Here is a 27,535-nt window from a genome sequence, read left to right on the forward strand (position 1 = left end):
GGTCTGCAGTAGAACTGAATAGTTGCTCTGATACATCCTGGCAATGACTGTGGAGCGAAAAGGCTTTGGCAGACGAGTCCCCGATTGCCCCAGTTTTCTCAGACTCAAATAGGTTATTGTCCTTCTTTCCTCTCTGGTACTAACAAGTTTCTTCTGTAAAAACCCTTCCCCCTCTGATGCCAGCATACCAATTCTAGAGCTTGCAAGACCACCAGAAAAGTGGCCTCCTGCTGAATCAGATTTTTACAAGCTGTTGCTTACAAAGGCAAGGAGCAATACCCTGTGTGAAGTAGCCTGGGGGAACAGCCCCTGGCTTGTGGTGATGCAAAGGGCTGATGGTTGCTGCAGGCTCTAGAAGCAAGGACTATACTCATGCCACTGCACTAGTACCATGTGTAGGAGCCTGGAGCCTCCTGTGGCTGGCAGTCCCTCAGAGAATGGAAACTCCACTATCTCGGCACTGAGAAATCCCACTGCCTCAGAAGCGAGGGAGTGGGGTTACTCTCTCAGCAGCAATTCCTGGTCATCATGGCAGCCACCAAAATAGTTGCTTGCCAGGAACAGAAGAGCAGCAACCAGCTGCTTAAGGCAGCAGCCACTGTGTAGCTGTTTTAACCCCTCTTGGTTTTTGCTGCATCCTTCTGCAGACGCCCACTCACTGACTTTCCATGCTCACTTGACCAGGCAGCGCTGTGCCCAGGAAAGGGCAGAAGACAGACTGCAATGCACTGAAGGAGCCACCGTGTCAGCCCAGTCATTGACTGCCAAACCTTCCGCCTCAGAAAGGTGGCTGCGTGTCTCTCCCGAAGGAAAATTTTAACCACTTGTAGTGGAAAAGCATGGCCTGAAGGTAAACCAGTGCTTAGACAGTTTTATGGCTACCTTGTTTCCTCCATCCACTCATTCATATCTCTTTAACTGCAGTATTATCAACATATTATCTTATATAAACAGAAGATTTACTGCAGACTTGTAAAGCCTTGAACCTGGGTAGAAATCCATTTATGCTTTTTTCTTTTCATTCCCACTTGTGAGTGACATACCTGTGGGTGGTGGCGGGAGAATCACGTACAGTATGCATGACTGTGTGCCGTATTTACTGTTAATGCCGTAGCTGCTGCCTCTGTCTCCTGTAGCCTTCAGTGAGTATTATAGCAGGGAGGACAGGCAAGAGGGACAATATTGCTGTAGCTTTCTGACCTTTGTATTTCATGTGATTTTCTGGTTCTCACTAGGGTGCTCTGGAGCTGGAGAGCATGTCTATATTGGTATCTGGCTATTACACTAGTGGCTGCAAGGGGGCAGGTCTTTCCAGTGAGTTGTGGGACTCGAGTGTGGTATTTGGTCCCCATGTCCCAGCCCAATAAATACACTTGTCATCCCATCATTCCCTAGTCTACTCATTTCTACAGCATTTAACATGTTTGTCTATTCACATGTTGGCATTTAAAAAAAATATTATTAAGGCCAATGCAAAGCAATGCAATTCCTAATGCCTTTTTTCTTTCTTTTTTTTTTTTTTAAATAGAGATAAAAATAAGCTGCAGTAGTCTTTTATCGCTACTCATGCAGCCAGCCCACAGAACTGAGCAGCAGGCTCTACTTGCTGGAGAACCAAGGGTGACCATGACAACTGCAGGAACTTGGTAGATCTCAGAGACAGAGAACATGGAAGATCTGCACAAACCTGCTGACAGGAAGACCCTTCCAATGCCTGCCCAGCTAGTGATTAGTCTGCTTTCTAGGTAACTGACAGGTAAGAGGAAATAATTCTGTACTAACAGCTCTAGGACAAATGCCAATTTGTCTGTGAGACAGGAGGTTAAAGGTTGTTTACGTGATTAACCACTTCATGTTCACATAGCAGTCCAAGGAGTGCCTGGACTGACTTGAACACCAATGTGGCATTCCTGGAAGGAAAGAGCTTAAGTGCCAGTCTTATTTGAAACATAACTGGATTTGCAGCAAATACATTACAAAAAGTGCAGTGAGACAACCCGCATTACCAGTATACTTAGTAACCTGAGCAAATCAGAGTTAGGCAAAGATAATTCTGAAGCTAGGTTTTTTTGTTGTTGTTGGTAGGTTTTTTTAACTTTAAGAAGTTGTATTCTTTTCCTACTCACTTTGCATATTCTCTGTTGAAGCACTCTAGCTGTAGCCCAAGTCTGGCTTTCTCATCACTTCTCCAATCCCTCAACTCTTAAGATCTATATAAGATGCAGGTAACTTCCTCTCAAAGCCCTGCAGGGCTTTGCAGGGCAAGAGCTTCAAAAAGGATCAAACATAAAAGGGTCTAAAGTCAGAAAAATTGTATTGGTCCTGTGTTAAGAGAAGCTGAATGGTGTACTTATAACCACATACAAAATGGAAGGGAATGAGCATTTTGTACTCAGTGGTTAGTTTGGCTCTTCTTAGAAAAACTTTCTTCCAAAGGTGTTTTTTTTTTTTAATCAGTGGTTTACTTTCATGTGCAAAGCCAGTGTGAAAGCAGTCAAAGCAGCAGCTATGCTCATCACTGCCTTTCTTTGTGGGGATATCAAAAGACAGGATTTGAATTGCTTTAGTCTGGTGTGTAGCTTCCATTTTGTCCTCATTTAAAGCACTGTCATATTACAGGGTGGTTCAGACAAGAGAAGACGACTGCTGCATAAACCGAGTTTTATTTTTCATTAAAGACAGTGGCAGATGGTTCCCTTAGCGCAGCCGGGAGACTGAAGATCTGGTGATGGGAGTTGTTTTGGTGGGGGTTTCCTCCTCCAATTCTGCCAATAGCTCTAAGGGAGTAAAACATGTCAATAACCAGCACTCCATGGCCTTGAACAGAGAAATCTACAGGCAACCTAAGCAGCGCTCTGAAGCCCTGCATACCTTCTGCCCATTACCAAAGGAACATCCCTGATGGGCCCAATCTATAGTCTTTCTCCACATTCACCTTTTGAGCATACGTGTACAGTGCCTTACCGTCCTCAGAGCTGTTCTCCTCATCACTGGAGAAGATAATAACAGCTTTTTTGGGTGGAGGGCGCTTTTGGGTACGCTTATGGTTTCGGAGAGCATGAGGCTGGGGTGTGACAAAATCTTCATCCCTGTTGGCTGTGCTCAGGGGCTGGCGACGTGAACCTGCCAAGAAAAAAAAAAAAAATAAAGGTAGCGGCCATTCTGTCTGTAAGGGTCATCTAGGGAAAAGTCCCTAGGTGTTTCTGCTGGACTGCAGGATCAGGGGAAGGCTGCAGTCTCACAAAAGGAACGTACTTCCTGTTGGTTTCCGCTTGGCCGTCTCCGGCATTGGAGATTCACTACCTTCCTGGCACGTCTCCGTTGAATCCAGCCCTCTGTTACGGGAGGCTGACAGCTTCTGCTCCAGCTCTTCAGCCAGAACCTGATGGAAATGTAATGATGTAACAGAGCGGGGAAAAAAGAAGAAAAAAAGGAAAAAAAAAAGCCAAAGAAAGGGTGGAAGGGTGGGGAGAGAAGTGTTACATCCGTAGCAGAATTGTCACCAGGTTCTCTGATAAATTGTTAGGGTCAAGGAGTAGCCTGCTTAACATGGAAAACTGCAAGCCTTTCCCATTCATCGTGTACAAAAAGCAATTGTTTTCTTGGCCTGAACACTTGCCACCCATCCTTACTTTAGTCTCGGGTTTGCTGCCTCCTCTGCGGAATCGAGCCAGCACAGTTTGGAAACAACTGTAGACGGCTGGGTCTTGGAGCTTGTCCGCAAAGCAGTCAAAGTTGTCCTGCAGCTTGTGAAGGCCCCGTTCTGAGAGGGGAAGCAGAGTGAGGCAGTGGGACAGATCCCGATATTGACGCTCAGTTCTAGGAAAGACAAAGATTGCTCTTATGAAAAGGGATGCATAAGGATATGCACATCCCACCTAGAAGCACAGCCCATGAGGATGAAGCGTTTCCTGCAGATGCTTCTGCCCTGCAGAACATGAGATTCAAGTTGTTCTGTTACAGGTCAGAGGCCACACCATACTAACCACTTCACAACCACCACTGTATTCCATCGAAGACACTGACTTAGTGTCTGTCAGACAAACATGAAGGCTTCACTGTTAGAGAACACAGTCCCTCGTTTAAAAAGCGTCAGAAGTTTTTTCCTCCTAGCTGGCAATAATACATTCAGTGAGGTGAGGACTCTTCTTGAAGGGCCTTATTTCAAGTGAATAATAAAAAACCCCTGGCTAGTAATTTTTGCATGTTCGAGATAGTTTCAAGTAGAAGTTTTATTTGATATTTTCTCTCTCTTTTTCCTGCCCAGGGACAGACCAGATACATAAAGAAGGCCATTTTCATTAGGATATAAAGTGAACAGATAACAACTCCTGTTTCAAAAAGGACACATTCAAATTCCAGAAGTAGTTACTGAAAAAAACCCAAGAAAGGCAAGCTAACGTTCTTAACGTAGCTCACTGTGGTGGAATGGGAGGAAAAAAAAGCTAGGCCAAAGCCCTTATTAATAATATATACAAACCAGAGGGCCAGAAATTTGTCTTGCATATACCCTCTCAGAATGCACTGTCCAAACACAGACAGATGGAGAACAAAGCTGCAGCATCCAGTTGCTTCCATGTCTAAAGTCTGAACAATACTTGGCAGGTTGCTATGTTTAGAGCTCCAGAAATGCTGAGGAGCATGAAGGTGGCTGCAAAATCTTTTCTGATAAACTCCTGTTTTAACCTGGGGTGAGAGCCTTGCTCTAGCATTACTGACAGCGTGTATTAAACTGATCATCTTTGTGGTATAGAAATATTAGGGCATTTTAGTAAAGGCTACACATGGCCTACACACAGATGGTTCTTTACAAATGTGAAGAGCTCACCAGTGTTCCCAGAAGGCAATTTTGGAAAGAGAGACCACTTTCCACTCCATCTCAGGAAATAAAATCCAAATATTTCTGGGGAATATGCAACCCTGAGGCAGCTGAGCAGGTCACATGCCCAGGCACTGTGTACAAATGGCCAAGATAAGCAGACACAGCTTAAACCTCAAGGGCAAAGCCACAATGATGGAGAAGGAAAACCACAGGAATGGAGGAAAGCAGGGTGCACCAAATCCAGTAGAAGGTAAAATGAAGATACCACTGAAAGTACATGACAGAGGCAGATAAATTTCTACTATCTTGGGGGGGTGGGGCGGGAAAGCGTGCATCTGTGTCAGTGAGGTTACAGCTTGGGAAAAGGAGCAAGAACAAAAAACCCCTCAAAACTCAGGAAGCAAAACGATATCTCAGATTCATGGGATGGGTCCTGCACTCTTTACTCTGTAATTAGCACCATGAGCAAGACACACACATCTCACAGACAGAGCAGAGCAAAGGCATAAGCACAGAGTGGCACAAGCCCTCGAGTAAGAAAAAAGTCTGAGGCACTGAGTTAGTTCTGCGCAGCCCATGCACACAGAACAAGGACAGGTCTACATCAACCAGATAGTTGAGATCACTCCAGGCAGGACTGCTGGAGAGACCCCAGCTTCTCAGTTGAACACACCAGTCTCTTAGCTGAGATACAAGGGAAAGGACCACAGAGGTGCATAAAACACCCACATGGGGTGTGTCCTTGCTCAGCTGTAATGAAGACTTAAATTGTCACAAAATATTTTCCCTAAGAAAGGTGGGAGGGGAGAGTGGCCAACAATAGTGTAATAAGACCAGGAGCCTTAATTTATACATATTTATTAACATCTTTTTAGGAGGAAGATAGGGAAAAAAGAAAAAAAGAAAAAGGGACCTAATGTGGGTTATCTCAGCATTTGTCACTTTGCCACATGAAGAACATGATGGGAACCTGTTAAAAGCACTATATGCAAGGCAGTTTCTTCTAACAATTCCCAAGAAGCAGACCTGCTTGTCAGGAAAATTAGGATTACAACTGACCTGGCAGTCCGGAATCGCTGACAAAGTTTCTCCACCAAGCTCTCTGTCTGTTTGTCTTTTGTAATATATGAGAAGAGATGTCTGCAAAGGAAAAAAATGACAAAGTTGAGAGCCCAGAGCAGAAACCCCATTTCTGCCTACACCATGGGATGCTTTGCAGCTATGCTATCCAGTGATCAGCTGGCTGGTCTTCAAAAGAAGACGAGAGAGCTCTGCATGCCTCAGACTTGGTTCAGTTGAAGCTATAAGCCTATATACCTTTCAAATAGTAATCACAGTCCCTGTTGGGGGACAGCTGCTATGACATCATGTATAATTAAAACAGCATGTTTGCATAATAGCATCTGCCTAGGTTGAAATGAAGAAATCCAGCTAGAGCAAAAACCCTGGCAGGCCTCGAGTGAGAAGTGCTAATATCTGATTGGGGTCTGAGGTAGGAGGGACACTGAAAAGTCCGCAGTGTCAACTTTTGATGAGCTCCTTCCATCCAATCTCCTCACTTCATAAGTTCCACTGGCAGACTAGTGTGTCTTACAAGCAGACCTTGAGGGGAACAGGCTGACATGCAGGTTTTTTTCCCTCAAAACTGTTCCTGTGACTTTTTCCTTTCATTATATTTCTTGAAGGTATGTTGCTGTATTTTGGATCCATGCAAAAGTGAGAGTTACTTTGCACTAAAGTGGAAACAAAGCCTAACAGAACTTAAATGCTGAGGAATAGAGAGACACGGACTTTAACACAGTTAAATACTTCTGCATTTTGCATGATGTCCTTACAGAAATCACTGAATAACTTCTATTTATTAAGAAGGTCCTGATGGCCTCCCTTTTTCTTGTACCACCATTCCTGCTAACTCAAGCTCAGTCAGGTTGCCACTGGCCTTGATATAACTGCTCTAAGCACATCCTTGTTCAGTCTTTGTTATGTCTACAACCACCAACACCAAGCTGCTCTTCTAAGATACGGAACAGAGACCAGATCCTCAGTAGTCCTCCCTTTGCATTTTTTCCAGCATCAACTCATCTTTCTTTAAGGGACCAGAACTGTGGCAGCATTCCAGGCAAGGTCTCACCAGCACCTCCTATGCTTCCCTATACATAAACCAGAAATAACCTGACTGCTAAAACAGCAAGTAGGATATATCTCTAACTTTAGCCATAGCTTTACAGCAGAGGTTAAACAATTTCTAAACATTCAATCTTAGACATTTTTCTGCTAGTTTTAATCTTGGTTATTACTGTAACCCTCTCATTCTGCGCAAGTTAGTCCTTTAACAGTGATGATCCCCCCACTACCCCAATCTTTTTTACACTTCTCTGTTCTCCAGTCTGGCAAGTGTTCCTGCAGCATAAGCCGCTGCTTCCTTCCTAGCCTGTGCTATGTCCACCACGGTTTCCAAGTTAAGCTGGATCCTTTCCACAATGTAAGCATTTTCTATAGTATTATACAGGGAAATAATTCAGTTTCAATTACTCTCCCCCTTTTTCTGATTTAAAGCATATGACGTGGTGCTCTGATGATCATGCCTTCTTTAAAATTAATTAGCTTTAAACTAACATGATACCTGTCTACTTTGTTAAATCAATACTGCCTTTTTTCTTACTTGCCATGCATCTCCAGTTCTCTCCCTGAATGCCGTTGGAAGTCAGAAAAGTCCATCTACAGCTGTCTTAACCACACTAATCGCACTTATTCTCTAGGTCTGTGGCAACACCTCCAGTTTGACATTTATTAAAAATTGTACTGAAAATTCAAGGATTATGTCCCATTCTTTTTATACATGCCTTATTCATGGTTCTCTGATGATTTGCTTCCACATCAGACACTAACTTCCCCTTTTATATGTGATGTCAGTAGCCATGTGCTGTATTTCCAATTATTTCACAGTACCCTCCTTACTGAAAGCTGAAGCAAAACATCCATATATTTTTGCAGCCATACATCATTTTCAGTCTCAATTTCAGCCTCACTAATAGACGTTTTCTGTGCCTTGCAACTCCTACCTGTCCGAAATTCCATCCCCCTTCCTAAATGCACTAGAGTCTCATGGACAGAAAGACTCTAGTTGAAAAAAACACTGGAGATTTTATTGTTCCTCTCTTCAGCAACAGCAATACTTTTGTTTTGTCCAACACTCCCCTCTGCAATCCACAGGGATTCAGGCAACTCAGAAAATTCCTCCTGTGGTTAAGTTTCAGATATGAAAGGAAGATTTCTGTAATTTACCACTAAAGACATTCTTCATGCTGTCTATGAGCAGCTGATGCCCTCAGATTAAAATATTCCAATGTATCTCTATACTATGGAGGCATTATTGAAAACAAATAAACACCACCACTACCACAAAAAACACCCACAAAACCAAAAAAACCCCCTCAACTCAAACAAACAAAACCAAACAACTCAAACACAAATCTGTTACTTTAATTACAGCTTTACTAAACTCCAGCAGGCCACCAAAATGACAAAGGCGGCTGAGTCTTTCAAATCTGTTGTGTTCTCCTAATGTTGTATATACATGTTCCCATGCATAAAACCAACAGATTTCCTTTTCTAGAGGGAAAGTAATTTTGAATGAACTAGTGGAAGTTCTGTGGAGTCTCTCCTCACTCCCAACTATGTGGACTTAGAATCGATTACCCTCAGCATGACTACATTGCAGATACAGACTGAAAAAGATCAAGGAGAACAACTGAAGAAGAATTTTGTACGTTGCTGTAGTTCCTCTTCCCTGGATCTGGCACTCTCCCTTTGCATAAACATAGATCTGGTCAAAAGAGATTTCTTTAACCCCAGAATACCTCATAATAGTGTGGAATGATTCCTCCTCTATGCCACAGTCAGGATCTGAGAGACGACTGATTACATCTGGAAGCAGGTTATAGATGGCATTACCCTGTGCAGAACAGAAGGTTCTACATGAGCTACAGAATTACAAAGGACAGCTTGAGTAAAGCCAAATAAGCTGCCCACTTAAAATTACCTCCTTTCTCCCCATTCCAAATCTACTGATTGAAAACATCAGCTTTTTGAAACGAGCTGTATACCGCCAGCGGAAGCTAACCAGGACTACTTGGCTGAAGCTAAGGAGGGAAAGAAACAACCAACAGGATAACAGCAACTGCAACCCTTGGTTTGCAACAGCTCTGGTCTTTGACAGACTTGGATGCAGTTTCTTTCCAACCTTGTCACAATCCAACAAAAAGCTTCCTCATAAAGGAATCTTACACAGCAGTTCAGGTCAAGGAACTGTCTCTGATCTTGCCTGAAAAGACCCAATCCAGATTTCCTTTCCTGCTGCTTTTACATGGTTTTGTCATAGACACTGCAGAGATAAGAAGTCAGTGCAGTCACGTGGCTGGCTCTGCTTTTAACAGAGCAAGCCAAGATAGTAAAGCCTCAGTATCACTGCAGCTTTTCAGGCAGTAAATCTCAAACTCTGAAGGGCCTGCAGCAGCCTTCATGTTGAATGAGCAATGTATGGGGCAATGCTGCTACTGTTTTTACCTGCTTCAATTTAAGTGTCTCAGTGTCACGCAGCCAAGAACAACTTTGAAAGGTTTCAGAGATAATGCACTGCCTGAGCCATAAGGTCAGGGAACTCTGTTGTAAAGTCTAAAGGTAAAACTGCAGAAACCTGCTCCCAACTCCCTGCTAGGCATAGACAAGGAAGCAAAGGGACAAGGCACTGGTTTGGAGCTTGCCTTCCGATGTGAATGGATGAAGTCAAATTCAGCAACATCAGAGTTGAAATAAAACTTGTGTTGAAAAATTTCCTTTATCTACCCTCATTTAGGCAACACAGAGGGACAGAGAGCTGCTCTACATCACTGACACACCTTCTCCAGGACTCAACTCGTGTTATTGACCCAACCTCCACCAGCCCTTCCTCTCTCTTGTAAGGTCCCTGAGCATCCACTTGCCTTGTTGGAGAGTTCACTGAAAAAGTTTAGAGCCACTCCCATAATTGCCTCCTCTGGGTCTATTAGCAGAGTTGCCATTTCGCTCACTTGGCCTTTCACCTTTACCATGTCTTTGAGGATAAGATGAGTCATCACCAGTCCGGCCGTCTGCCTCACGCTTGGGCAGGGGTCCCGCAACCTGTGAGAAAAACAGAGAGATACTCAGCTGCTTTCTGCAGTAACTATGTTACCAATATGCATGACAGCCTACTCCACAGCCCAGGGCTGTTGTCTACCTGCACTGACACCTTCAGATTTGGTTTCCTGGACCATTCTCACCCTCTGGAGGCCCAGTGTCACCCTTCTACAGAGCTCTCATCACCTATTCTCTCCCAGCAATAAGCATAGCATTACCTGGCATAGAGATGCGATGTCCAAGGCTCCAGCAGGTTGGGGAAACGGATGGCCAGATCTCCTGCTGCAATAATGAGGTTGGATCTCACAGCAGGCAGAGTGGACTTCTCCATCATAGTGAACAGCAGGCGCAACTGGGAGTCACAGAACTCAGAGCTGACAGGACAGGGTACAGATAAGAAGACATAGATACCAAAATCCCATCTCTCAGAGAGTAGAAACACACAAAACCACCCCCAACCCAAAAATCTATGAACACACTTATGTGTTTGCTCTCTCCGCAGGAAAGGACTTGCAACATCTGCTTGTGCTTTAGTATTAGGAAGGCTGGGAAATGAACACCAGCACGACTAGGTGTTACCTGATCATGCAGACTTTGCCAAGGGCCAAGGCTGCAGCAGCTGAGAGCGCCGAATCACTGTAGAGCCCAGGGTTGTTGCAGATCTTGAGCACCAGTGGAACAAGGGCAGAGAACAAGTGCTTCCCTAGAGAGTGGGGATGAAGACAGCAAGTATGAGAGCAGTGTTCGCACATCCCTCTTTAAGAACAATTACTCAATTTATCCCAGAACTCCTGCAGATTACAGAAACTGGTTGACTCAGCATTGAAAAACCACCTCCGGAGAGGTGGAGCAAGGAAACAGGCAGCCCACATAGAAACAGACACTGGACGAAAATGGCAGTGTTTCCTTCTGAAGGCAATAGCCTTCGTCCTTCTGGATCTGTTACCCACCGTACCTGTTCTTTCACACAGGCAGCCAGAGCCAGTGCTCCTTGCTGGCGGCCACACTTACCATCTAGAAGTTCTGTCTCACAAATACTGCGGATGAGCTCAGCCTCTGTGTCATCAGCTGAGGCTCCCACGAGGCCCAGCTCCTCCTCCATAGTGGTCTCGTTTCCTGTGCTCTGGGCAGAAAGGAAAACTGTGAAAAAGTGACAGGCAATGATAACCCCTTCCTTCATGAAGCACTCCTCTTGGGCAAGAGATGCATGGATGTTACCAGCAGCATGACTAGAGCTGAGAACAGACTGATGGAGAATTTTATAACCTGCTTTTCCCTGAGATCTGAATGAATCTGTGAAGTGTAGTCCAGGATTTGCCAGTCCACATGCCACAGAACACCAATGAAAAGAAAGCCTAAGTCACTCACGCTACTAAGCTGAGACAGACATAGGACACATCTGGCATCAGTGCCCGAGTCCGGCATAGCCTAAGGGACATGCAAATCCTAAAAGCAAGAAGTTCAAAGCAGCCTTTGAATCGTTGATCTTGTGAGCAAGATCATAGGAAACCTTGCAGCAAGGCAAAAGCAACATGAGACATGGGCGTTGCATGGCGACCAAATCTGCATCCAACTGCTGCTTCTTGGAAAAAATCTCATAGTAACCTCCTCCTATGTGGGCAATGGTAGTGGCACTGACATGCAGAGTGGGTGAGGAAATTAACTACAAATTTCTCTGGACACAGCACTGTAGGCAGCTAACAGAGACTGGATACCTAGGAACACACAACATTTTTCTCTATTCTTACCCAAGAAACTCAGCCTCACTACACTCTGGAAAATGTTCCAAGACGGACCTAACCAAATAGGGCATTTCTATCTTACAGATCCCATTAAGAAGGCTACTATTAAACTTTCGTTATTACTACCTGAGAGAAGATAGGACCATCAAGCCCCATGGCATAAGTTTCCAGAAGCTATTTTCCAAAACTCAGAGCACAAATGGGTGTTCTTCACCACTAGCAGTAATTACAAAATATTGCACTGGTAAGAAAGGAGGTGATGGAAAGCAAATGTTTGACTGAAGAAGGATAAGCATGGCCAGGACATCAGCCTTTATTCCCTCGTCTCTGGCTCTTCAAAAGCCAAGACCAGCGTGAGAGTTTTATTGAACAGGGTCACTGAAAGACCTCAGCTCTCCCTGTCAATCCTGACCAACACATGTCCATTTCTATTCCCAAAGCGCACATTACCCTGGACCTTGTGCACCCTCAGGAGTGCATTCTCCAGAAGTCTGCTGTGGCAGTAGGTGGAACACTAGAAGAGCTGCCCATAGGAAAAAAAAACAACAAAAACCCACACCTCCTCATTTCTCACCCGGGGTCTCTGCTTCTTCGCGCTGCTGTTAGGATGCTTTTTGTTCTTCTCCTCCTCTCTGAGGATGCGGCGTCTGCGTAGCTCTGCACTCACTGACACTTCCAAATATGCTACATGCTGCAGTGCCACCTGTCCCACAAGGGACACCAGATGCATCAGCAGGAATGTGGGGAGACTGCTAGCACCATCAGAGACTCTGCTGGGGGAAACCCCTGGATCTAGTGGAGAAAAATTACTACAGTTCAGTGACCTCTTCTCCCATCAGTTACTGCCAAGTCTCACTGTATAGCCCATCTCCATGCTCCACAGACTCTTTTGCAGTGTTCACACCCTAACACGCCAACAACTCCACTAGCCTCTCTGCCCTGTTCTCCTCATGCAGTTACTCTAGGCCACCCAATTGCAGCACTAGAAATCACGGGTAAAAAAATTTCCTCCACCAGCTTTTTTCCTCACCAGTGTTCTGCCCATCAGCCTCCTGCAGCTTCTCCAGAGCTTGCTGAGTGCACACCTGCAGGATGTGAGCACATATCTCCTCTGCCCCTTCTGCTAGCTGGTAGATGAGTTTTATCGCTGCCTCCATGAAGGGGATCCAGTGACCGCCTGGCTGAGCAAAGCCTGACGAGGAGAAGGAGCCATGTACCACAAGTATCAGCAACAACATGGGCTGTCTCACAGCCCAACTCCATCTCCTCCAAACCTACTGCTAACTTGAGCTCACCTTTACTCACAGCCTCACGCAGGCACCCAAAGAGCATGTGGTCCTGTGGCAGCCGAAAAGGTGCACTGTTCTTCTTCAGTGCTGGCTGCAGAGAGAACAGATGAGTTACTCTTACCACATAGGAGATCCCCCCATGCCCTTCCCAGTACTTAACCTTGCTATGTGCACAATGCCAATCAAACCCATGGCAGGGACATCCAGTACTGCTCTGCAACTAAACACACAGCAGGGACATCACTGTCTCTTTTGAAGGCATGGTGGCAGCACTGGGTGGATTTGAAGCTTGGCCACATGATGATCCCAGGCCAACCCCAAGAGATCCACTACTTCATCTTAAATCTAAATAACTCTTTCGAAATATCAAAATGTTTCTCTTAAAATCTGATGTTATTTACTCATTCTCCACAATGAATGAAGAGGGAAACCTTTAGAGCATCTTCAGAGTTACCAACAGTAAGTCAACTACATGCTCTTGCCTAGTAGTAACTCCAGAAACATGAAGTTTTGTTTAAAAGCAAAATATCATCAGTAGAAATAACAGAGGATAGCTCTGGATCCAACACCACCTCACACTTAGGCTATTGCATATGCTCTTTATCAGTCCCACCACATTTTAGGGAAGGAATAAAATAACCGAGAAAACTACTAAACCAAGTATGACTGACAATGCCCAAGATGTCCTAGCACATTTGTGGCTGCCTAATCAAGATATACTTGACCAGAACAAGTTATTGCTTGAGGGTTTACCAGCTTTCAGTAGCTGGAAACAAAATCTCTCAATTCATAGTCCTACTGTCTATACTGAATTTCGGGAGGAAGGGGGAATGGAAAGGAAGAGCTATTAATACCACAGTTATTCAACTATCTACAGTTCAGTCCCTTCTCACTACAAACTTCACTGCAGAGCTAACCTAAAATTGAACTACAGCCATCTTCAGAACATTTAGGAGTGTTGTAATACATATTAATTTGTGAAGGTCCTGTAGTAACATCCCCAGTGGAAGGGGAAAATGCAGAATGACAGTGCTGTGTGAAGGAGGGCTGCTTTTATGCTGGAACGCCTGAACCAAAATGCCCAAAATGCTTGAGTGAAAAAACAAAGAGGTTTTTTTTCTTTTTTCAAGTGCATGAAAAAACCCAAAAAAGTATAAATTGTTCTCCAGACAAAGAAGTCATCAACCACCATGCTGTTGTAAGTACAACATGGGCAGGTTTGAAAATCCTTCATGTTTTATATTCAGCTGTACAGCTGACAACTCCCAAATATCAATTAATAGGGAGGGCAAAAGAATCACAACACCAGAAAACATCAGTAGAGGAAAGGGCTTCATGGTTGAGGAAACACAAATCAGCTTAGAACTCAGAGTCTGAGGAAAATAATTGAAAGAAAAACATATTTGCTTGTGCACTGAACTCTTTCTAATTGAATTCAGCCTGTTGCCTAATGAAATTTCTTTTATTATCTGTTCGCTGATGTGTGCTAAGCTTTCCAGACAGTGCTGCTGAATGGTCTCAACCTACTTAATTTCAAAATCAGTAGAAACTTTATCACTTCTCTCTCTTCTCAATACAAAACATTTCCCTCTTTGTCTCTGGACAACTCTATTTCTGGATGACCTCAAGAACAAGCTAAGAGTCTTACCTTAGGGTTACCAGCAAGTTTGGAGATGGCATTGCATACTTCTTGAGCCAGGCAATAATCTTCACATACCTTCTCAGACAACCCTACTGTCACCAAGACATCCAGGTTGCTACCAATGATCTCTGGCTTCCCCCTATAGAATGGAAGGGATAGGGGTATTACAGGAGTTGCTGCTGAAAGTTTACAGGAATATACCTAACCAGTAGAAATATTCCTTGTGCCTTGCGAAAGGCAGTGGTTTGAGTAAGAGGGGTGGGAAAAAAATTCCATCCAATGACTCAAGATATAGCTCTAGGAGCAGCAAGCAATATTCCACAGAAGCCAGTTTAATCCATACTCCACTAAGAGAGGATGTTCTCCAAAGTGAACAACACTGGGCATACTGTCTCTTTGCAAAGAAAGAAGATTCTTGACTCTTCTTATCAGAAAGGAGCAAAACTTAAAGGGTAAGAACAAAGTAAAATGTTGCAAAACAGAAAAGAGTCCAGCAGCTCAGGACTGGTGATGTGTGACACTTCCTCCCTTACTGTGGGAAACAAAACAGAACAACAATACCCCCCACAAAAAAACATGCCCACACACCTCCCTTTCTACCTCTGAAAGGCAGAATTATGCAGGCCTGGTCTGAGGAACATACAATTAACCGGGTGAAGATGGCAAGAACAGAATCTAATGCATTTAAAAAGAGAATCTTAAAAGTTCATAACTATAGGACAAAAGCAAAACCGCCTCCTTTAGCAGATTTGTGAAGAAAGTGATGCTGTTCTTATTTTACACACACATATCCATGGACTCCACACAGGATCTCATGGGATACCCCGGAAACCTACAGTTTTCTTTAAATCACATTATTTTAGGGAAGGATATTAATTTTGAGACAGTGTCTGCAATTCTGCTACAAGTACATGGGATGGGGTGGTAGAAATACTTTGGAAGGAATATCTAATACTCAAATTGCAGAACCGGCTGTAAGCTGCAGAAATGGCTCCAATTCCAGAGCCAAGAACTTTAAGATCATCATTATGCAGACCTGTTTTTGACCGATGAAGGACTGAAGTAGGAAGAGCAAGAAGAAATCAGCACATAAACTAAATGCTACAGGGTTACTGGGCTGGGAAACTGAGGGAAAGAAAACCTTACAGTGCAATTACACTCTTTTTACCCCCAGAATAGGAAGCAGATTCATTTCCCTCCATGGTAAAAGCTCCAGACATCTCTAATCAGCAGCTTCTCACTGTTCTTATCCAAACACAGACAAAGCTGCAGAGCTGTGACACAGTAAACCCTGAGGAGGGATGGGCATTCAGAACACAAAGAATGTAACGTTGTCATACTTGTTCAGAGACCGTGCTGGTGGGACTCAGCACAACTTTGTTTAATTCCAGGCTTCACTACCCCATGACCTGATTACAATTTTGAAGCTGCAGGACAAAAGGTCAGCTGATGCAGCACCCACAGTTCTTCAGTAAAATCAACTCTCTGTACATCCTCCCACTCACAGGGTTAGACCAGGCCCTGGGCTCACCGTGCCATCATCCCCAGCAGCATCACAGCAGCACGTTGTTCTAGTTCCGAGCACTGAGATTTTTCTGTGAATCGCTCCCAAAGCAGCTGGATCACAGCAGGCTTTATTTTATCTGCCTGCACAAACTCTGAGAGCTGGAAAAGAAATGCAATAAAACAAGGAGGGAGATGCAGAGGAAGACAGACTTCGAACCAAAGACATTAACTGCAATGACTATCATTTTAATAAAATGGACACTTAAGATCAAAAATGCAATCCAAACCCAGGGAAGGCAAGTACTCACTATTTCTTCTAAGCACTGTATCGTTCCTAGTGATGCATCCACCATGATGAGAGAGAGAGAATGCACCAAACTCTGGGCCCTGGCCCTTTGAAGGGGGAAAAAATAAGATAAGATTTTAAAAAAATACTAAAAGAAAAAACAACTGTCACAATTACTCTCCTATTCAGAGAGCTGAGAACATATATTGGATGACAGACTTGATCCCTGGGGACAGGAAAACTTCTCCCTCCACAAGTTGGAGCTTTCCAAGTCACCCAGTTCACGTTCCAACAAGCACAACATGGGCTCAGAAGTCCACTGACTTGTGCACTGCTGCTCTTCCTGGTGCTCAAAGGCCCAACAAGGGGCAGCCACCACCCACTTCCCACTTTCCTCTCAACCACAAGTACTATTCCCTAGAGCACAAGAAACTGAAAATCTTTCTATAAAAAAAAAAAAAAGGCCAGAGCTCAAACTGCAGGAGTCTTCTCCAGGCAACACTATTGAGAAGAAATAAAAAGCAGAGAGTGCTTTTTATTGCCCTGACGGTACAAATGTGGGTGAGGTATGGCGAGTCTCACCAGGGATCACGCTTATCTGAGTCAATGTGTATCCCACAGGATTTACACGTGGCCAAGTGCCAAGAAAAATATAAAGTGCCATCCTAGAGAGGAGAGACAGCTCCTCTCTAGCGTGGAACAAGCATGAAAGTGGTACCCAGCTCTGACCCGCAAATCCTCAATAAAGATTAGCAAAGAGCCCACTAACATCGTCTCATCTGCCACGCATACAGATTTGTTACAAAAACATTTAAGATCAGTTTGAACGAAATACAAATAGAAATGTGTGTGAAAGCACCTATATGATAATAACAACTAACCTTGTATAGTGGGAGGCATAAAGAAACCGTGTATGTTGAAAAATCAAGGACACAACTGATAGTAAGAAAACCAGTAAACACCAAGGAATGTGTCAGAAGTAGAAATGTCTACACTCAGATAAGGCCACAGCACGTATGTCTTGTCAGCAAGAAAACTGAGCTCTGGTAACAGAAAGATAGCTCCAACTTTAGACCACACTGTACACCTTTCCTCTTATTATCCCAAAACATGGGAATAGACAATGGGCAACAACTTCACCCAGAGGGTAAAGTATGAAAGTCTCTTAGACACAGGATGACTCCGTAACAACAGCTGAATCCCAAAAGGGTCATCCAAAATATCAGTTCATTGTTGCCAAACAAGAACTCCACTGACAAGACAAACATTCATAAGTGACATTCCTTGCTCCCTATCACACAGGAACCCTACTCAGATCATCTGGGCACATGTGTCTTGGTGCAGTGCCTTGTATGAGAGTGAAGTTTATGAGAATGTTAAGTGTGAGTGCCTGATAACAGTGTAATTTAAAATCATTCTCAGCTTCTCTTTCCATATGGTCTCACATGATGTTTTGCTGCATAGATTTCCTACACATGAACACTATGACAAACCAAGAGCAGAGGCTCAGCAGAAGGCCCCAGAGGAACACTGGGATACTCAGATATATAACCCTACATTTCAGCTCAGCACAAAGTGTGGCAACTTCTCTTCTTGTCCATACCCGTTTCCCAACAGCTCCCCAAAAGAAGAAATGGGGAGAGGGGAGAGAAAAAAAAAAAGGAAAACAACCTTATGATTAGGCAGAGCCATACCTCTCTGAATCCCCGCTGGGGCTCAGATAGAGCCGCCTGTAGGCGTTCAGCACAGCCTCCTTAATACCAGGCTCTTTCGACCATATGAGGGGGAGCATCCTGCGGACTCCAAGCAGTGCCTGGGGCATGCCAAACTGCGAGACTGTCACAAAGAACTCAATGGCTTCCTGCACCACTGAGGAGAGAAGAACAGTTGCATTAGTGCAGTTATTTCCTAATCCCCATCAGAGAGGCCATTAAAACAAATCCATAGATGTATTGCTCTCACAGCAAACTCTGCAAGCATCTAAGATCACTGCTGCTGTCTGCAGAGGGCTCAGGTCACAATGGGGCCACTAGTACACAGATGTAGATGTCCTGGAGGAAACCACTGCAGGTTAACAATGTTACAGTTAAATCTAATGTGATACATTTAGGAGAAGAAGCACAGAGACCATGTTTGAGAAAGAACAAAATTCTCATCTGTGAGACAGTAGCTTTGGAAAAAAGATCTCATGGTCACAGCAGACAAGAGCAGCTGAATACAAGTCCCAGCGCAATGCCGTAACCAGAGGAACTAAGCTATTTGATGTATAAATGGGGTAAGGAATAATGTATTTGATTGCAGCTTGACTACTCATGAAATACACTGCCCAGTCTTCTGCTCATAAGGCAAGAAAACCATTAAGTTGGAGAGCATTCACAAGAGAGTCACAGCAATGGTTAGAGGGACTGTACAACGAACATAGAGTCTGACCTCTGGTTAAGTAGGAGCTTATACCAGTATAAGTTTCAACTTATAAATCTGAATGAAGATCCCCTATCAGACAAGCTGGTATCCTTCCCCTGACCCCAGTCACACCACAAGACATATTTGCAACAGAAAAAATAAAATTAAGTCTTTAAATCTTAAATCTTAATTAAAAACTGTAAATCTGAGCACATGCATCATTTAAACACTATCCCCCCACCCAGCAGCATACCATGTCTAAGACAATGTCTTAAAATGTCTCGCCTGTCCAGACACTCAACTTGCCTTCCTTATACTATAGCATAGGACAACAGGGAGGTGGAAATTTAGTAAAATTTGTGCAGCCATACAAAAAACATAAACCAAACCCCAGGTATTTAAATATTAGGTGAGGGGCACTCTCTCAGGCTGGAACTTAAATGATCTGTAAAGACACAACTCAGAAGTTCATTTTTGTGTGTGCAAACAGCTAATGACATCCAAACCTTGCTGGGGAAGCCCACATGCTTATCACGGCCAACACATGAGTTCTTAACACAGATGAAGCCTCAGAAGTGCCTGCATGAAGCTAGTCCGCCGTAGTGCCCAGATGCACCTGTACCCCAGAACTATATGAGTGGTTAGCATGGGGATGTGCCAGGGAGGACGGGAGAGGAGGGAGCTGTGTCCCTCCATGCCCCACCCCCCTGGGGGGTGCTGATTCATGATAAGCATTTAAAAAAAAGTCTAACTGCTTACAGCAATTCTAATATTAAATATGAATAGCTGAATTAACTCAAAGGCCTACTCATCACTACCTTTCACTACAGCACTAGAAAGGACCAAGCCATACAAACTGTTGATCAGGATCAATTTTAGCTACAGAATAAAGTTTAAGTAAAGGTGAAGTGGACAAGACAAGCTGCTCAGTTCCCCTCTGGTGGCCAGCATAACACCTGAAGCTGCACTGGGGCATTAAGCAGGTAACAGAACCCAGCTTCATTGGCCATGCTTACTTTGTGAGAATCTGGGCTGAGATTATGACCATACATCCCCTCCCACAGGATGGGGGGAGCCTCCATAAATTCAGTCATTTTGGTCACCTGGCTTTTAAAAACATTTTCAACCTTGATATTTAAAAAAATGGATTCCTAAAAAGCCCTTTTATGCCCTAATGTAACCTCTTCATGACACTCATTTAGATGGTGTTTGCTGTTCCAATATTCTGGAAGTGCCTGTGACATCTGCTCAGTGAAGAGCAGCTCCTTCAGCCTTTTCCCCTTCCCCTGGAGCTCCACCACTCTCATGTCTCCTGTTCAGCAGAGGAAAAGATCTGGAAACGCTGAATGGGGGAGAAAGGGCCCCATGGCTACTTTACTCACCTGAGACACAGTTTTCATACATCATCTTGCTGATCAGGCTTAGGGCTTCTGTGATTTTCACTGAGAAGTTGTAAGCATCTTGCAGGTATTGCACCAACATCTCCTGTTTGACCAGCTCTGTTTGAGGCTGCTCCTCCGGTACAACTTCTGCAGTCTTAGGATTACTGTTGCCACGTGGAGAATCCTCACTGTTCTCACCTGGGCATGAGCCTGCACAGCACAAACACTTGCTTGTGAACAGTATTGAGGGTACAACAGAAACAGGCACAGTTTCAACCCTTCTGTCTTCACCCCATAGTGACACCTTCCAAGAGCAAGTTTTCCACAAAAATCAAAATTCTGCCATCAGACTTAGCTACAAAGACAAAATTTCAACATGCTGTAGACCAAGTTCCAGTACTACAATGGGATGCACTACAGAAATGACAACTTAATGCAGGGGTGGAGAAATGCATGGTTCAGTTGGGGTAAGCTCCCCATAGCAGTTATTATGCAAGTTAAAGTATCAGAAATGCACTTCTAGTGGGAACACTGAGCGATTCCGACCAGAAATGAAACAACAGGACTACTGTAATCCAGCCAAAATGTCAGGTCACTAGACAAGCGAATGATCCAGAGATGGTGCAGCTCTATGAGCTGTCAAGTACACACAGACTAAGCTCCACAGGTCAGAAGGAGGGGCAGGACATTCCAGAGGGTTTTGGTCTAGCTCTGGCATCAGCTTGGACTTAGGGAAGAGACAGAGTGATCTGAAATAGTTACCTGTGTAAAGCCTCTTCAGAACACCCAGGATAGTTGCCTCCTCGTTTTCCTCTGTGAGACCACTGAAGAGCTCCTTCCCCTGGAAGCGACACAGGGCCTTCTGCGTAAGGCAGGCTGCACTCCTGGACAATGACATTGCCCAAGAGAAGAACATCAGCAAGCCGTTAGGGCAGAACACAAGAGAAATCAACCAACTTTGCCCAGAACACCTGGGAAAGCAGCTCCTGCCAGCACCTTGTGCTGGTGCCCAAGTCAATCCCTTCCTACAGAGTAATGTTACTGGAAATCACCCCTCTACCCTGGAGCTCAAACCTTTCTTGAACAAAAAACTGGAGACCAACACATCCCTTTGTGATACACACTGTCAAACTACAGAGCCTTCTTACTTGTAATTCAGCTTCCTCAGCAGCCCAGTGATTTGCTCCAACGTACTCTCCACTGTTTCTTCAACTTCCAGCACCTCCTCTTCCTCTTCCTGCAGTGGTTGAAAGAGCTGCTGTATGGCAGCCCTAACTTCTGGCAGCATTGCTTCCCATTCTTCCTCTGGGGTGATCACTGGAGCTATTAAAAAAATGAGAGAACAAAGAATACAGAGACTCAAATGACACCATAAATAGGGAGAGAAATTAATCTGGAACTTAGGAATTCTACTATTTATTTTTTGTCTACAGGCAGGCACTATTCCCATTGCTGATCCCACCCAGACTGCAGTAAGACTAGGTAAGAACTCTCTGGCATTAAAAAAAAAAAAAAAAAAAAAAAAGGAAACCACTGAGAGTAAAAAAAAAAAAAAAATTACAAGTAAGACAGAACCACCATTTGCTATTTATCATTTTGTAGGCAGCACCAGGTCCAAAGCTACTCAAGTTTAATTTTATATTTAACCAAAATCATGGCTCAAGCAGTCCTTGAAGGGTTGAAAATGGAAACCTGGGAGGGTGTTCATAGGTATTTTCAGATCTTACCCTGAAAATAGGATATTCAGCTAAATGGACTCTTGATCTAGATATGGACATTCATATAGTCCTTTTATAACACCATTGTACAAAAAACTTGTGAATTTAATCGCAGTTATCTGGCCTCACCATCTCACATGAGTTAAGATCTGAGATAAAAGCCACCACAACCTAGGAGCAAATTTAAGATGACGAAAAATAAGCCCTGGTATGCCCTGTGAAGGGGAAAGAGGAAGAAGGGAAATTACCTGCTGCAGATCTGCTATGGTTCCTCATTTCCTGCAACTTCTGCACCTCTTTCTTCAGTGGCTCGGCCAAGTCAGTACAGCTTAACTGAAGATGGCAGGAAGAGAATAACAAATGTGTTACTTATTGTCCTTTTTCTGAAATGCTAGAATTCGCTGTCTTCCACTCTCTGCTTTAAAGTTCTCAATCCCCTCAGATAACCCTGGTTTTGGAAACTGGAACAGTAGACTCCAGCCATCATCCTAGAATGGGACCTGCTGTAAATTGCCAGTTTGAGGTTCAGAAGCTCAGGTGAAAGAGCGGTAAACACAAAGAGCTGTCGCTCTGTGCAGAATATTCTAAAAGACTAATTCTGATCCTAAAGAAACTCACTCCACAATGGATTCAAATCAAACTGCTGCACGTTTTAACATGATCAAGCACAACCCTCCTGGCCTCCAGCATCCCTCCCAATTACACCAAGAGAGGGAAGAGGCAGGGAAAGCAAGATCTGAATCTGGGAAAACCAGAAAGCTCCCACCTGCAGAATCAAAGGCTATGTTGTCCCGCCCACAAGACACAGAAAAGCTGCTTCCCTGGTTATAGCACACTGCAGATACTCAGCCTGCAAACAGACACCTAGCATATCCATCTGACTGGTTGCAATTACCTTGCAGGAGAAGGGATTGTTGGACAAAAACGCAGCCAGGAGTTGGATTGCATTTTTAACTACTACCACAGATTTGTCTTTGAGACGCCCAACAGCCAGCGATACCACAGACTGAAACTGAGTGAGAGGCAGGGCCTAGAACACAATAAGAACATAGACAAAGTTAGCAAGAAGGCCTAGAGACTCATGAAGTTATTTTACTGCAGACCTATTAAGGTACTAAAAGGCAAGGATTTGTAGAAAAGTTTAAGTCTGAAGGGACCTCTAGACATCGTCTGGTCCAACCTCTGTTGAGAACAAGGATTTAGATTAGGTTATCCAGGGTCCTGTTGAGTCTTAGCGTATCTAGCATGGGTGATATTTTCCCATACCAATGTCCAAAAAGACCTTATGTACTGTGCGATTCCTTCTAGCCTGTCCCAGACACAAAGAGCAGAATTTAATTTCTGTTCCCCAGTGCCCTCATCTCTAGGATCTCTGGTCTCTTGGGAAAAAGGAATTGCAGATACAATGTACACAGGGACAACATCTTTCTCTGTGAAATTTCAGTCTCTGCGAAGAGCCGGGTGACAGAAATTCCCTTAGAAAACACAATAGGGGAAAGGCAACACCATTTCCCTAGCACAGACTTACCTTGCATTGAACAATTCGAGTGAAAAGCTGCAGCACACGGCTGCGCACAAAGCCATTGATGTCACAGATGTGGGCCTGCAGCATATTCAGGAACTGGTCCCGAGTACCACGGGCAGCCTCCTCCAGCTGGTCACCATTCAGCACCTGAACCAGCACTTCTGCCATAGCCGCCAGAATGGCATTTCGCATCATATAACTCTGCAAAAAGAGTTGTTGAACCAGGAACAGACAAAAAGACAACTTGATATGCCAAGTGGAAAGATGGCCCAGAGTTTGGGCCTTTTAAGTCCCAGGCTGCAGCCTTAAGTGAATTTCTCCACTATGAACTTTTTATTAACCTTGGGTGAACGTGGCTGTGCCTGCAAGACAGAGTAATGCAACCCTGCTATCAACTGAGTCCACAGAAGCCAAGAATTGATACAAGAAACACGGCTTTTAAGGGCAGTTTAAGAAATGGTAACACAGTGACAAACTCATTAAGTACCAAAACAACAAGGGACAACAGTTGGGATCTCAGACTAGTAAGCAGCTTCTCATTCTTTGATATCTGAGAGTAACAACCAGACAGTAGATGTCACGGTTTCTGTTTCCTTTACATTTTTTAGGTAAGGGCATAACCTATTCCAAGGGGCAGGTTTTGGCTATTTCTTCTCTGTCAAAGAGGTTCTGTTTTCAGACAAAAAAACTGGATAGCAGCACCTCCACCACTTGACTTCTCTGGACAGGTAATATTGTGGAAACGTACCTCCCCATCCAAGTGACACAGGATAACGCTTATGTTAGATAGCACCAGAGCTGGAATCTGTTCAGCCAGTTCAGTTATGAAGGTAGCATAGCCCTTCATTCCAGAAGCATCACGAGCGGAATCCTGCGGACATTTCTGTCCAATTTCCCTGTGCAGAAAGATAACACAACGAATACGGTACCTCAAATTGCTAGGGACAGAAGGACAAGCCTCAGGGTATTTTTCTTACCTTAGCAACTCACCCACCAGGCTTTTCAGACCATACTCTGTAGCCCAGAAGCTCACGGCCTGTGCAAACACTGGGGCTACATGTTCAAAGTGCTGCAGCATCTGTGTGATCTTCAGAGTGGCACCTTTCATACACGAGAAGAAAGAAAGAGGTCAGGGAAAGTAACTGGGAACGTCTTCGGGAAGATGGCAGAAGAGCAGGAACTCACTGAACTGGTGATCATAGTGATTCAGAGCCATAGCGAGCAGATGTGTCACAGTCTCCCGTGTGGTCCGGTACTTCTGAAGACCGATACTTGGATTCTCCAGGATACGGTAGCAGCTTCCTGTCACTAAGCTAAACCCACAGAAGAGAGACAGTGAACCTCATTGTCACAACTTGCATCAATATCATTCCAGCACACTGCACTAGGCAAACCTTTCCCTCACACCAGAGAGATTCTCCAGTATCCTTAAACATTGAGCAAACAACATCTGAATTTTAGAGGCCTGCATGAGGAGACTAAGTCATTCCTAAACATATCTGTAAGGAATTAAGCTTATTGAATAAGTCTTAGCTTATTGAATTATTTGGTACATTGCTTCTTATAGAACTTGTTTAAAAACTGCTTATATAGAATGTGCTTAGCATAACTTCTGCAAGCTGTGAATGTTTGAACCTTTGGCTTCATTAAGTAAAAAAGGTCTCAGAAGATAAGTGGATCCGTGTCACTGGAAATAAGTAAATGAACAGAACAGTGTCTAACAGAAAACAACAAACAGAAGAATGTTTTGGCTGTTACCAAGAGCTTATTTTCACCAGCTGCAGGTGCAAAATAGCAACTAAAGGTCAGAATTTTGACTGACAACCTGCCTGACAAAAACAAAGGGATCCAACGAAGAACAGGGAGACCCCAGACTCTAATTTTTCTGTTGGCCCAGAGTGACGTGCGGGGAGTGGGGGCTTGGATTATGTGGGTATAATTGTCCCAAGTTTTTTTTCTACTGAGGGTCCCTCCACAGGAGGCGCCCACCTTGAGCTGCTCTATGCTGTACCTTGCAAATAAATTGTTTATTTTATCTCTGCTACCAGAAAACCTAGGGAAAAGGAACTACCCTAATGCACCACTTTTGCCTCAAGATGGTTTCCTCAGTTCCCCGGTGATATGCACCCCACAGAGGACTGTAATACTACCTCATTGGTGAATTTAACACTTAAGTCTCCCTTCCAGAAAACCAGTCACTCACCCACCTTTACATCCACTCCATCCCATACCTGACAAACTCTTCTTCCACCACCAAACCACTCCAAAGCTGACGGAGGTCCAGCTGCAGCAGCTGCATGAGCAGCCGTAAAAGCGGCTCCCTCTCCTCTTCCCACACAGATCCAGAGGTTTTAGTACGATTTTTCTTGTTCTAGAAACGAGATTAGACGATGAGATACATCAGCAACTTGACAACAGAAAAAATGCCATCACTACCCTGTTTTCCTCAAAGAAGAAAACGACTGTTAAATTCTACAGCATTAGAGATACAGTCAGATGTATCAGAAGCTGATATGTCCATATCAAGTGATCGTTGCTGTCATCTTTGACCACAGAAAGGAACTCTTAAGAAAATACTGGCACTCTAAGTACCAGCCAGACACTGAAGAGTGAAAGAGAGGCCTAGGTATCTGAATCCCTGATGATGTTTAGACACATGTTGTCCCTTTGGCTGTTTTCCATGTACAATTTCACAGAAACACCAGCACTTCACAATATACACTGCTCTTGCTGGCATTAGGTCTAATCTGATAGATACCACAGAGTTCAGTAAGCTTACAACATTTTCTACTTTTAGCATCTCGGTTTCCCCGCAGTCCCCTCACCTACCTTCCCACCAGGATCCACCTCCAACAAACCATTCTTGCAGGTTTCCATTTCAAAGGCATCCACCAGACCAGCAAGCAAGTAGCAGTTCATCTTGAGAGCATTGAGGTGAGCAGCGCGGTCTGCATGGCTCAGCCCAGAATCGCCCAAGATGGCGGGAAGTTCATTGGAGTGATGGGATGCCACTGAAGAAAGGCAGAAAGCCATGAGCACTCCTTGCCAGGCCCCTCAACCATTGTTTCTTTTAGAGACTTAGAGCAGTCATCAGATTACCAAAGATGTGTGCTCACATCTCGACAGCTGCAACAAGGGCTGCCCCCTGCAACCCAAACCTTGGAACCGCTGTCCAGTCCTATCTCCACAACCCCATATCAGCTCATGGAAACACTCACCCAGAGCTGATGCATCCCAAAGATGTATTTGCCAGAGACATGGGGAAGGGGACTTTTTGTCGGCCTGCCCTTACAGCGAACATGCACAGCTCAGCATTGTCCACCAAGATTACAGACCTGTATTACTGGAATGGGCTGAGGGTGCAACCCAGCTCGTCAAGTCACATTAGCCTTTATGTCATCATTGAACTGCCAAAGGAGAACAACCTCTCGATTACTCCTGCTGGCAATAGCAGATACCCACCCTGCATCATCAGCTCCAGGGCATCCTCCTTCACAGCAATCCCCACAGCTTGGAAGTGGCTGCAGGGCAAGCAGAGTGCATAAGAGCAGCGAGTAAACAGCATCAGGGAGAGAGGCGAGCGCCCGGGCACACCAGCCTCTCCACTCCCAGTTTCCCCGGGAGCCCCAGCCCCGTGCTCACGGCTCTGTACTCACTGGAGCAAGCTGTAGATGGGGTCGAAGTGCTGCAGCACCGCCAGCGCTCCCCGCGCCCGGAACGCGGCCCGGAATGCTGCGGAGGAACACAGGGAGGGGCGTGGGGAAACACAGGCGGTCGCAGCCGTGAGCCGGCGGCGGGACCAGGCCCAGCGGGGTGTATGTGGGGGTAGGGTCTGGCCTTACCTGTGAGGGCGGGCGGCAGCTCGCGGGCGGGCAGAATGTCCTGCACCACATAGCGCCCAGGGCCGCCGTCCCGCAGCAGGTCGGCGGGGGCGAGGGGCAGGTGAAACTCCCAGGCCGCCGCCATGGCCCCCGGCACAGCCCCACAGGCCGCCAGTTCAGGCCCAGGCACTCAAAACAGCGCGCGCGGGCCGCGCTCGCCCCGCCCCCCTCCACCAGCCTAT

At 44.8% G+C, this 27,535-nt stretch overlaps 1 protein-coding gene and 1 non-coding gene across 3 annotated transcripts; both read right to left on the reverse strand.

Annotated features, from left to right (window-relative positions):
* Positions 1-2,662: 2,662 nt before the first annotated feature.
* NCAPD2 (non-SMC condensin I complex subunit D2) lies at positions 2,663-27,448 on the reverse strand. Of its 2 annotated transcripts, none has more exons than XM_065648743.1 (31): positions 27,315-27,448; positions 27,129-27,204; positions 26,935-26,993; positions 26,302-26,483; positions 25,704-25,843; positions 24,658-24,785; positions 24,450-24,573; positions 24,221-24,368; positions 23,476-23,673; positions 22,843-22,977; positions 22,196-22,280; positions 21,378-21,552; positions 20,992-21,113; positions 20,230-20,439; positions 18,139-18,313; positions 16,467-16,551; positions 16,184-16,317; positions 14,659-14,791; positions 13,017-13,101; positions 12,752-12,913; positions 12,296-12,513; positions 10,991-11,102; positions 10,559-10,682; positions 10,198-10,353; positions 9,805-9,982; positions 8,683-8,777; positions 5,882-5,962; positions 3,633-3,819; positions 3,256-3,382; positions 2,965-3,123; positions 2,663-2,777 (listed from the first exon to the last, which is right to left on the reverse strand). In XM_065648743.1, the coding sequence occupies exons 1-31, from the start codon at positions 27,436-27,438 to the stop codon at positions 2,698-2,700; spliced, it is 4,197 nt and encodes a 1,398-aa protein (XP_065504815.1). In that variant the 5' UTR covers positions 27,439-27,448; the 3' UTR covers positions 2,663-2,697. The 2 variants fall into 2 exon arrangements, with proteins under 2 accessions (XP_065504815.1, XP_065504807.1); XM_065648735.1 differs by having other exon boundaries at positions 12,281-12,513.
* LOC135984660 (small nucleolar RNA U85) lies at positions 26,558-26,880 on the reverse strand. The gene has a single exon (XR_010605705.1). It is a non-coding gene; the product is annotated as a small nucleolar RNA U85 (small nucleolar RNA).
* Positions 27,449-27,535: the final 87 nt, after the last annotated feature.

The sequence above is a fragment of the Caloenas nicobarica genome, chromosome 1, assembly GCF_036013445.1.
Source record: "Caloenas nicobarica isolate bCalNic1 chromosome 1, bCalNic1.hap1, whole genome shotgun sequence".
Classification (NCBI taxonomy): Eukaryota; Metazoa; Chordata; class Aves; order Columbiformes; family Columbidae; genus Caloenas; species Caloenas nicobarica.